Source organism: Oenanthe melanoleuca, chromosome 9 (genome assembly GCF_029582105.1).
Source record: "Oenanthe melanoleuca isolate GR-GAL-2019-014 chromosome 9, OMel1.0, whole genome shotgun sequence".
Taxonomy (NCBI): domain Eukaryota; kingdom Metazoa; phylum Chordata; class Aves; order Passeriformes; family Muscicapidae; genus Oenanthe; species Oenanthe melanoleuca.
The window spans coordinates 12,842,329-12,854,434 of NC_079343.1; the positions used below are offsets into that span (position 1 = coordinate 12,842,329).

Here is a 12,106-nt window from a genome sequence, read left to right on the forward strand (position 1 = left end):
CCAGGGCTGCTGCCCCTGCCCTGGGGCTTGGCTGGGCTTGTGTGGGGAGTGCACTGGGGAAAGGTCACTGTGCACTTAGCACAGCAATTACCAGGCACAGTTCAACCTTTAAACCTTGTGCTTAACCACAAACCCTTGGTGATTTGCCCTTGTAGAAGGAGACCAGAAGCACTCAGCCTTGGTTTGCTTTAACCATGTCAGACCTTTGAACACAGTCTTTGGTTAGGAATGTCTGCACACAGAGCTGATCTTCCAGTCCTAAATATTTTCACTTGATTTCATCTGGTGGTTGTGAGAATTAAACCATGCAGCCCAGTCCCCAGAATGGTTCTCTCAATGTGGTTTTTGTGTGCATGGACTGCTTAGAGTGCAGGATGGCAGATTTGATCCCAAACTTGTCTGCTGTGTGCGAACAGTTTTCTACAGAGCTGGTTGGGAAACAGGGTTTGTCTGTGGTATTTTAGCCATTTAAAGTATTTTTATTTAAAGTAGGATAAATACCCAAAGCATTCTGTCTTCCTTTCCAGAAATGTTCTCCTGATCATGTAAGTGGTTTCATAATACTTGCATTAATCCAAATATTATCATACTTACATTTCAACTTCTTAATTATTCATAAACTAAAATCTAAACCTAAACCAAGTGTTTAAATTAAAAAAAAAAAAAAAATAGAAGAAAGAAACCCGTGTTTCAGTGGAAAACTTTATGAAAGATGTCCTTGTGCAGAACTTAATCTTGTTATTTGAGTGCTGCATTTTCAGGGTTTTCCTGTCAACCCCTTTTTGTTTTTGTGTATTAAAAGGCAAGTCCTCCAGTGTGTGAGGCAGTGGCTGATGGGCTGTTGCCCTCTCCTGCTGGTGCAGCTGCACTGCAGCCCGGGCTGGCAGTGGGCACAGAGTGCCCGGGGCACTGCAGCTCTGCCAGCCTGCCCTTCCCGGCTCCTTGGCCTCTGGCTGAGCAGTTTATGCTCTGAAACGTGATTTAATGCCCAGTGAGCCAGGGCAAACTGATCCACATGAGCATCACTGGGCTCAGTGCAGCCTGGGTGAGAGGGTGCTGCTGGCCCAAAGCAGGGACAGGGAGGGGCACGGAGGGGCTGGGGGTGGCACAGAGCCCGGTGGCACAGAGGGTCTAGGGTCACCCTGAGGGTCCCCAGGGGCTGTTCCACCGCCCTCCCTGCCCTTGCCCTGCTCCATCCCCCCGTGTGTCCTGCTCCGGGCCAGGGCTCCATCCTGGCTGCAGCCTCTGAGCTCAGGGCTGCTCTCTGAGCTGAGGCAGCCCCGTGCTGCTTCCCCAAGCACCCAGCGAGCCCACCTGGCCACCCACCCGAGCAGCCCCCAGCCCAGAGTGAGCCTGGTGCCTGGGCATGGGACCTGAGCTGTGGGCGAGCTGGCACAAACCCAGCGTGTCTGTGCATCCCTAATGAGCTCCGGGCTCAGATCCCTACAGAGACATTTTATTTACAGGATGCGCACGCCCTGCCAGGGCCAGCAGGGGCTCCGTGCCTCAGACGTCGGTGTACTCGTGGTAGATGCGCACCTCCGACCTCCTGACGCTCTGCAGGGACCTGATGCTCTCGCTCCTGGTTCTCATGTTGGACTTCCTGAACAGCCTGCGCGAGAACGAGCGGCACATGAAGAAATAAATGATCGGGTCCAGGCAGACGTTGCAGGCGGACAGGAACAGCGTCATCTCCTTACAGTAATACAGGATTTTATGTGCGGAGTCGTCTAAGATCTTGTCCAGGTGGCTGAAAGTGAAGGGTATCCGGCACAGGTGGTAGGGCAGGAAGCAGGTGAAAAACACGGCCACCACCACCCTGATGCTCTGGTTGTGCTTGCGCTTGCGGCTGGAGGAGCTGATGAACTGCTTGCTGGACCTGTAGATGTACCTGGAGATGGCGATGTAGCAGCCGATCAGCACCACCAGCACCACCACGAAGGTGCAGGTGTTGATGTAGAGCACGGCCGAGTGCCAGCGGGCGCCCAGCGGGGATCTCAGGCGCAGGCAGTCGTCCCCGCTGCGGCGGGCGGGCAGCGCTCCGCTCAGCACCAGCCCGGGCAGCGCCAGCAGCGCCATCGCCGCCCACACGCAGCCCGACAGCACCTTGGTGAAGGTGATGCTGTACATCCGCGAGTCCCCGAAGGGCTTCACCACCTTGAGGTAGCGGTCGACGCTGATGAGCCCCAGGAAGACGATGGTGGTGTACATGTTGGCGGAGAAGAGCACGGCGCCGTAGCGGCAGAGCGGCGCGCTCAGCGCCCGCGGGCCCAGCCGCGCGTCCCGCAGCATCTTCAGCGGGAACGTCAGCGTCATCAGCAGGTCCGCCACCACGATGTTCTTCAGGTACAGGATGAAGCTGGTCTTGTTCCTGATGTGGAAGAAGATCCAGACGGCCAGGCCGTTGAGCAGCAGGCTGGCCAGGAAGATGAGGAGGTAGAGCAGCGGCAGCACGATGGTGGTGAACTGGTCGTGGGCGGCGGCCGCGGAGCTGGCGTTGGCCGAGCTGCTGTTGTCTCTCTCTGTGGGAACGAGGGGAACACCAGCTTAGAGCTTTCTGCTGCTCTACAAACAGGACAGGACAAACGGGACAGCTCCGAGCTGTCTCTCTCTGGGCTGTCTGAGCCATAAATCGGAGCTGCAGCTCCCCAGCCCTTGGCTCTCCTGACACTTGTGAGCTGAGCTGTTTGTCATGAGACAGGCTCTGCAGAGGCTCCTCAGGCCTATCAGAACTCTCAGTTCAGCTTAGTTTACTGAAATGTATTTAAAAATCACAGTCACTGGGGGATTTTAGGATTTCACATGTAAATGTTTGTGAAAAACTTATAAACTCTGCCATGAATTCAGTACACTTTGTTTGGTGTTGTTTATGCTCTGCCCTTGGCTGGTGAGGCAAACCAGGCTGGCTGAGGGGCAGGGCTGCGCAGTGCTCAGCTGCAAGGGCTGACTGCTCTCCAATGCTGGGAGGAGCTGACAGTGATAAAACAAACTCTTATCAATCACTTCTCTTCCCATTGTTATTTTACCTGGCAGCTTTCCATAGGAGAAATTGTACCCCATCCTTTGTTGCTGTAGGTTTTCAGCTGAAATGCTCTTCAGGAGTGCCACTGGCAGCCGTGGGTCTGGGATGCAGCAGGGCCTGTGCCAGGGTGATGTTCTGGGGGAAAAAAACCCAAATTAACACCAAAGCATAATGGAAGAGCTCTTGTCCCCACAGAGGAGCTCTGTGAAAGGAATTCCCTGTGAATTCCAGCGAAGGGCTGGCTGAGGGCAGGTGCTGCACAGTGCTTCTGTTCTCAGCTCCTCTTGCCCTCTTCTTGCTCATTTCTGTGATGCATGACTGTGAGCAGATTTTTTTTTTAAATCATCACTCACTTCTTGAAGTAAAAAAGTTTCATTGGAAATTATGAGATATGTGTGTATCACTTCATAGTGCATCCCCCAAATTGGGGTGGAAATGAAAGTTCCTGTTCCTTTTTCCTAGAAACTGGCACACACGGAACACTGAAACCTGCAGAAAGTCATTTATGCCACGATGGCATCAGGATGTTTGACATTGTTCAAGGGGATTTTGCCAATGCCAGTTTGTAAGGCTGTGCTCCAAATTGTTCTTTCCTCTGCCAGTCTGCAAATGTTGTAACTTCTCTGGGATTTATTTTTTGCTTACAGGTTTTGACAGGAAATGGCAAACTGGTTCAGATCTCACCGAGTGCACCAGACCTGACTGCTCTCACGGGAATGAGGAGGGGGTGGAATTCCTGCAGCCCCTGTGCAGATCAGAACGGGCTTTGGGTCCATGCAGGGACCGTGTTTTGTGTGGCACTAGGTGGCAGCAAAGCAAGTAATGGTCTGTGAAAGCACCAGTAAAAACTTTAATTTGGATGTTTTAACCTTTTTATCAGTCTGGTCTTGGCAGGCACAGTTGGCTGTGACAGTAACAAGGCTGTGAGAATGCTGCAGGTATTTTGTTTTCCAGGGGTCTGAGCAGCACTGATCCATCACGTTTTGCTGTTGTTGAGGATTTGCAGCTCTCTCTTCTGCCCAGGAGGCACAGAGATCAAAAGAGTTCGTGATTTCATGAAAAGATGCATATCTAACTCCTTATGTAAATAAGGTGCTGATTTCCCTGCTTTCCTGAGTTTCTTTTAAGTCTGTATAATTCCTGGCCCCTGGAAGGCTCCTTGTTCTCAGGCTCTTCAGGCAAGAGCTCTGCCACAGCCTCAGAGAAGTCAGAGTTGGATGTGCTGCCTGGGACTGGAGGCAGAGCAGGAGGCAGCTCCTGCGTCCCTGGGAATGCTGCAGGATTGCCTGGAGCTGAGCAGGGACTGCACAGTGCTGGTGTCACAGCTCTGGTGTCACTGTCCCAGCTCCTGTGTCCTTGGGAATGCTGCAGGATTCCCTGGGCTGAGCAGGGACTGCACAGTGCTGGTGTCACAGCTCTGGTGTCACACTGCAGTGTCACAGCTCTGGTGTCACAGTGCAGTGTCACAGCTCTGGTGTCACAGTGCAGTGTCACAGCTCTGGTGTCACTGTCCCAGCTCCTGTGTCCTTGGGAATGCTGCAGGATTCCCTGGGCTGAGCAGGGACTGCACAGTGCTGGTGTCACTGTGCTGGTGTCACACTGCAGTGTCACAGCTCTGGTGTCACAGTGCAGTGTCACAGTGCAATGTCACACTGCAGTGTCACAGCTCTGGTGTCACAGTGCAGTGTTACAGTGCTGCTGTCACAGTGCAGTGTCACAGTGCTGGTGTCACAGTGCTGGTGTCACAGCTCTGGTGTCCCAGCTCTGCTGTCACAGTGCAGTGTCCCAGCTCTGGTGTCCCAGCTCTGGTGTCCCAGCTCTGGTGTCCCAGCTCTGCTGTCACAGTGCAGTGTCACAGTGCAGTGTCACAGCTCTGGTGTCACAGCTCTGGTGTCACAGTGCTGCTGTCACAGCTCTGGTGTCACACTGCAGTGTCACAGCTCTGGTGTCACAGTGCAGTGTCACAGCTCTGGTGTCACAGTGCAGTGTCACAGCTCTGGTGTCACTGTCCCAGCTCCTGTGTCCTTGGGAATGCTGCAGGATTCCCTGGGCTGAGCAGGGACTGCACAGTGCTGGTGTCACTGTGCTGGTGTCACACTGCAGTGTCACAGCTCTGGTGTCACAGTGCAGTGTCACAGTGCAATGTCACACTGCAGTGTCACAGCTCTGGTGTCACAGTGCAGTGTTACAGTGCTGCTGTCACAGTGCAGTGTCACAGTGCTGGTGTCACAGTGCTGGTGTCACAGCTCTGGTGTCCCAGCTCTGCTGTCACAGTGCAGTGTCCCAGCTCTGGTGTCCCAGCTCTGGTGTCCCAGCTCTGGTGTCCCAGCTCTGCTGTCACAGTGCAGTGTCACAGTGCAGTGTCACAGCTCTGGTGTCACAGCTCTGGTGTCACAGTGCTGCTGTCACAGCTCTGGTGTCACACTGCAGTGTCACAGTGCTGGTGTCACACTGCAGTGTCACAGTGCTGATGTCACAGCTCTGGTGTCACAGTGCAGTGTCACAGTGCAATGTCACACTGCAGTGTCACAGTGCTGGTGTCACACTGCAGTGTCACAGTGCTGATGTCACAGCTCTGGTGTCACACTGCAGTGTCACAGTGCAGTGTCACAGCTCTGGTGTCACAGCTCTGGTGTCACAGCTCTGCTGTCACAGCTCTGCTGTCACACTGCAGTGTCACAGTGCAGTGTCACAGTGCAGTGTCACAGCTCTGCTGTCCCAGCTCTGCTGTCCCAGCTCTGCTGTCACACTGCAGTGCCCCAGCTCCTCCTCGTGCTGGCCCCACACAGCCCTGCTGAATTCTGCCCTGCCACACTGTCTCCTGGCAGTGCAGGTGTGATCCCCTCGGGTCAGGGACATCAGGGACCCTCCTGTGCTGTGCAGCCCCACCAGGACCCAGCCCTGGCGTGGATATCTCTGTGTCTTCTTGCTCCTGATGGTCTTAATGCTAAAACATGTCCCAAAATGATCCCAACAAACTGTGGGTTGCAAAAAGAAAGCAGCAAATTCTTGCCCAGTGTACCCTGAGCCAGCTGAGCTTGTGGCTCTGTGCCCTGCAGCACACCTGTCTCTGCTGCAGATATTCTGCTTGGAAGGCTTTGAAGATGCTCTGGAAGCTGCTCCTTTACCCAGGCAGCTCTGTAAAGCAGAATGCATTTTACTTCTGGAGCTTCTGCTCTTTGTCTGTGGCTGATGAGATAATCTGCTGCTGCTGGTGTGGCCAGTCTGGTTTGTGTGCGTGACTGCTGTAACCTCAGAGAAGAAATGAAATAACAAACTGCATGGCAGCTTCAGTGCCAGCTGGGGAGGGAACATGCAGAGTCTGACTAAGGCTTTAAGCTGCCTTCCTGTTTAAAGACATGGTATATCCTCAAGTCTAATTTTTTTCATTTTATTTAACATTTTTTAGAATTAGAAAACTCTCTTTGTGGCCTAGACCAGCCATTCTGACATTTTTTCATTTTGTTTAAAACTTTTTAGAATTAGAAAACTCTCTTTGTGGCCAAACCAGCTATTCTGACATTTTTTCATTTTGTTTAAAACTTTTTAGAATTAGAAAACTCTCTTTGTGGCCAAACCAGCTATTCTGACATTTTTTCATTTTGTTTAAAACTTTCTAGAATTAGAAAACTCTCTTTGTGGCCAAACCAGCTACTCTAGGTCATGGAGCTGCAGAGTCTTAATGGTGGTTTTCACTTGGGCCCATAACTTGATGTCTGCCTTCCTGGCAGTGGCTCTGCATCCATCCCACGAGGCTGGGTAAATGCCAGGGCTAATGCAGCAAAGGACATGTGACATACATTAAACAGACATAGATTAACCTGCTCTGGCTGGCTGCAGTGCTGCTCTTTTCTGCTGCCCCTCAGAACCAAATCACTGAGTTTGTGCAGATTTAGGGAGAGAGCAGTGGTGCAGTGAGAGCACGTGTGCCTGCCTCAGCCCCTGTGCCACCCCACAGCTGTGCCCTGTCCCTGCTCTGCCCCTGCTCCCTGAGCAAGGCTGCATGCTCTGCTTGTCCCTGCCTGCACCTCCTCATTCACCTGCTCACTGCAAGCCCAGTCCCACAGCAGGCACTGCCACCTTCCCCTTCCTCAGAGGCTTCTGCCAGAAATGGTCCATCTCCCTGCAGGAGGAGGAACATGTTAATGTGCTGCTAATGCTCAGTGGAATAACCTGAATTTCCTGCTTGAGTTGTACATCAGAGACTTGCCCTTCTGCTGTCTTGTGCTTTGTGTCTGATGGTTCTGGTGGTTTTGCAGCCAGTGCATCCTGGTGCAGGGCTGGGAGCCCCGGGGTCCCTCTGTGCCCTGGGCAGGGCTGGAGCCCCCAGAGCCAGTGACCAGCACAGGTCCCTTCAGCTGGGACAGGGACTGGGGCTGAGCCCTGTCCTGGGCTGGCTCTGGGTGCCAGGAGCTGCAGGGAGCCTGCAGGGAGGGGCTGCGGTGGCACTGTCCCAGCTGGGGTGGCACTGTCCCAGCTGGGGTGGCACTGTGACCAGCTGTGCCTCGTGGAGCCTGCAGGGAGGGGCTGGGGTGGCACTGTCCCCAGCTGGGGTGGCACTGTCCCCAGCAGGGGTGGCACTGTCCCCAGCTGGGGTGGCACTGTCCCCGCTGTGGTGGCACTGTCCCCAGCTGGGGTGGCACTGTCCCCAGCAGGGGTGGCATTGTCCCCAGCTGTGGGTCACAGAGCCTGCAAGGAGGGGCTGGGGTGGCACTGTCCCCAGCTGGGGTGGCACTGTCCCCAGCTGTGCCTCGTGGTCCCTGTCCCTGTAGTCCCAGCAGAAATGGGAACCTGCATCTGCAGAGCTGCTCCAGCATCTGGCACAAATCCCCCTCTGTGTTTTCAGGCTCCTCCTGGAACTTCCCGTCCCTGCCAGCCCAGCTCAGCTGTCCCCTGGCTCAGAGCAGCATCCTGCCCTGCAGAGCTCCAGGGCTGCTGGCTCCCCTCTGCCTGCCCCAGCATCCTGCCCTGCCCTGTCCTTGGTGAGCCAGGACAGGCAGGAGTGTGCCCTGGCCCTGAGCTGGGGCACTGCTGGCAGGGACAGTGTCCCCAGGATGAAAGTCCCCTGTGACCTGCAGAGCCCAAGGGGCAGTGCCCTGTGCCAGGTGGGACATGTCCTGTCCCAGCTCTCAGTGCCCTGTGACAACAAAGGACATGTCCTGTGCCAGCTCTCAGTGCCCTCTGTGCCTCCATCACATCCCTCAGGGGCCACTGAGAGAAAACACATTGGGAAATCAGAATAATTATTGGTACATGCTTGTAGCCAGAGCCATTTAAGTCTTTCAGTAATCCCAGTCTAATTTCCAGGCACTTTTCTTCGTGCTGAAGCAATTCCCATTGATCTTTTGTGTGCAATCCTAACTCACATCACAGCAGCACCAGAAATCCTGGTGTGCCTGTGTCAGCTGGTGTCTGTGTGCTCCAGTGCATCTGCTGCCCTGTGCTCTGTGTGCTGCTTGCAAAGATGCAAAAAGATGAAAGATGAAGGAAAAGGACAGTCAGGGGGATTTCAGGGAGAAGTCCAGCCTGGTGCCATGCTCAGAGTTCCCTGCCCCTCTCAGGGTGGCTGAAGTTGCTGACCCAAGCCCAGTGTGTGCTGTCAGCATCAGCTGTCCCTCTGGCACCTCACTGATGTTTTCCTGAGGAGGATCCTGTGCCCAGAAGCTGAGGCTGCAGCCCTGGTGTGAGACTCATCGTCGGTCAGAAGTGGAAACCCAACTCTGCATGATTGACAGTGCAATGTTTAATTCAAGATGTTATGGCAATTCTTTGTGTTGGGAAGGGTTCAGACTGCTGAGAAGCAGGGATGAATCTCTTCTCCTTCCTCCAGGGCTTTCCTGGCAGCCCTGGGCTGGAGCCTGGGCTGCTGCAGAGGTTTGGAGCTCATGGTGTGTCAGGAGGGTTTCACCCAGCTCCTGGTGAGCAGCCCTGCACAGCTGCAGTTCAGAGCTGCAGCTGGAGCACAGGGTTTGCCTGGCTTCTGGTGCTCACTGGCTCACAAAGGAGGCTCTTTTTGAAGAAAGGCTCTTTTTGAACTTGGCTTTGTGAAGGTGAGCAAGGGACTGGTTGTAAATGAGAAGGAGCCTTCCCTGCCCATGCCCTGATCCTGGCCTGGCTCATGCAGTGCTCCTGTCCCTCCTGTCCCCTCCTGTCCTTTCCTGTCCCTCCTGTCCCCCTCAGCCTGGCAGGGAGGAGGTGACGGGCTGAGCTGGGACACCCAGCCCTGAGCAGCTGGGGAGGGCTCACTGCTGATGCTGCAGGAAATGTGGTTTTCACACACATTTTGTGTGTATGTGTGTGTGTGTGAGCCCCTCACACCCTCCAGCCCTCTGCCCCTCCTGCAGGTGCTGCCACCCCCCTCCCAAGGCTCTCAGGTGCCCCAGGGGGAGGCAGAGATGCTCTCAGGTGCCCCAGGGCTGCAGGAGGGCAGGGGAGGCTTATCCTGACCAGAAAATTCTGGTGGCTGCCATGCTCAGCACCAGTGCCTGCCAGTGAATCAGCAACACCAGCCAAAGTTTCCTGGTTTCCCTTTCCAAAGAGGGTTGCAGAACTCTTTAAAAAGATGGAAAGAAGTGTGAAAAGCTGCTGGTTTGCAGATGGAGCACACAGGAGAGTGGCTCCAGGCACAAACAAGGAATTTTCTAACAAACCCTCGAATCCTGCTGCTGCCCCCAGTGCTCCCTAACCAAGAACAAACTTTCCATACAAAATCTCCCTCAAAGACAGAGGTTTCTGCAAGCACCCCAGAGATTTCCCAAGCTGAGACTCATCAGATCCAGCCTGCTCATTCAGAGCTATGTGGTTTTTCCAGTGAACCTGACAAGTTTTAACACGACCTGAACGAGGTACGAAGGAAGAGAACGTTTATTCTCTTCACAGAGTGAAGAGAGCTCAAGTTTGCTTTTCTGTACTGAAAGGGAATATGGCACAAACCCTCTTAAAGCAAATTCAGATCTTGTAGTTACCAAATTGTACTTTAGATGAGTTTAGATGAGTTTAGCTCTGTCAGGGAGCTCTGAAACAATGGACCCACCTGCACTTTGAGCTGTATCTTACAAGGAACAATTAGTAGAAACTGACGTTTTTTTTTTTTTTTTTTTTTTTTTTTTCCCACCATGACCACGATGCACGAGTGAGTAAAAGGCTGGTAAGACACGCTATTTCGAGAACTTTTCACACTTTGAATCGACCCGACATTCCCTTTATGGTCCCAAGCCTGGTTTTCAGCAACCGCGCCTTGATTGCCGATTTCCCCCCACGGTGAGAGCCTGGGATGCTTCCCCGAGCTACGGGCTGTCAGAGCTCGCTTACCTGTCAGCATCGCGGCCCCCGCGGGTCCCGGAGCCGCATCCCGAGCGCTCAGGGCCGGGCAGGGCGCATCCCGCAGCTACGGGCGGCGGCGGAGCGGCAGCCGGGGCAGCGCAGAGCGGCCGGCCATGGCCGGGAGCAGCCCGGGGCTGCCGACGGCTCCTTCTGGGGATACCCGAGCGGAGAGGCGAAATTCCCCCGGCCAGGAGCGACTGGAGCAACTGGCTCTCTCATTCCTGGGAATGACTCACATGGCAGGCGCGGGGAGCTCCCGCTCACTTCCTGGCTCCAGAGCAGCTGGGGCGCCCAGGACGCAGACGGTGATTCACCTGGGGAGGACGGGCTGGGAGGCAGCGCCGAGCTCACCTGCAGGGTGCTGGGAGCTCTGGGCTCACCTGCAGGGTGCTGGGAGCTCTGGGCACACCTGTAGGGTGCTGGGTGCTCTGGGCACACCTGTAGGGTGCTGTGAGCTCACCTGCAGGGTGCTGGGAGCTCACCTGCAGGGTGCTGGGAGCTCACCTGCAGGGTGCTGGGAGCTGTGGGCTCACCTGTAGGGTGCTGTGGGCTCACCTGTAGGGTGCTGGGTGCTCTGGGCACACCTGTAGGGTGCTGGGAGCTCACCTGTAGGGTGCTGGGAGCTCTGGGCTCACCTGCAGGGTGCTGGGAGCTCACCTGTAGGGTGCTGGGAGCTCTGGGCTCACCTGCAGGGTGCTGTGAGCTCACCTGTAGGGTGCTGTGGGCTCACCTGTAGGGTGCTGGGTGCTGTGAGCTCACCTGTAGGGTGCTGTGGGCTCACCTGTAGGGTGCTATGGGCTCACCTGTACGGTGCTGGGTGCTCTGCACAGGGTGCTGGGAGCTCTGGGCACAGAGCTGGATTCCAGGGGCACAGCTGGGCTCAGGGGCACAGCTGGATCCCAGGGGCACAGCTGGGCTCAGGAGCACGGCTGGGCTCAGGGAATGCAGCCTCTCCTGCAGTCTGCCTACGTGCTGCCTGCATTTGTGCTGCTGCTCTTCCACCTGCCAGTGCTGGTGGTGCCCCAGGCTGGGCTCTGAGAACCAGAGCAGCAGGATGTGCCGTGGGGAAAGAGAAGAAATTGAAAGTGAAAACTGAAATGTTCAAAGAATGTGATTTAATTGCTTTCAGAGACCCAAGTGTTTAGGGGTTGGCACTCTAGGAGTGGAGTTTACACACCAGAATTGGGTGAGTTAGTAATGGTCAAATACTAAATAAAACCTGCACAGAGTGGGGTTTTAGTTTGTTTAGTTTTTGAATATGGTGCAAAGGCACGTTAATTCTCTTTAAAATCTCTGTATTTCAGTGCACCTAGGCCATGCTGGGTTGGGGCCCAGGCTCCAGGGCAGACCTGCTGCTGCTGCTGCTGCTGCTCCCAGGCTGGAGCAGGTCGGGACGAGCCGACACACGAACCGCGGGCAGCTCGTGTAACAGCAGCGCAGAGAAACGCCAGGGTCTGAGTGAGGGAGAGCTGAAGGGAACCTGTAACTTCACCATTGTTCACACCATTTACAGGCTGGGTGTCCCTTCTGGTGCCCTGATGATTAGAGAGCAGCTCTCAGGTTTCACAAGCGCCCCAACAACCTTATTACAACAATTACTGTCTTGCTTCACCCCGAATCCTTCCCTGCCATATTTAGCCATGAGAAGTGCCAGGTGGTGCTAAAGCAGATTCAGCACCTGGCTAATGCCCAGTGTCAGCAGGATCAGAGCTGGCAGCACGGGGAGGGCTCTGCAGCTCCAGCTGTGAAGGTGGAGCTGCT

The 12,106-nt window shown here is 54.8% G+C and overlaps 1 protein-coding gene across 1 annotated transcript; it reads right to left on the minus strand.

Annotated features, from left to right (window-relative positions):
- Positions 1-1,318: 1,318 nt before the first annotated feature.
- On the minus strand, positions 1,319-3,060 carry GPR87 (G protein-coupled receptor 87). The gene is made up of 2 exons (XM_056499057.1): positions 3,027-3,060; positions 1,319-2,522 (listed from the first exon to the last, which is right to left on the minus strand). Exons 1-2 carry the CDS (start codon positions 3,058-3,060, stop codon positions 1,507-1,509), a joined length of 1,050 nt encoding a protein of 349 aa, XP_056355032.1. The 3' UTR covers positions 1,319-1,506.
- Between the last annotated feature and the right edge of the window lie 9,046 nt (positions 3,061-12,106).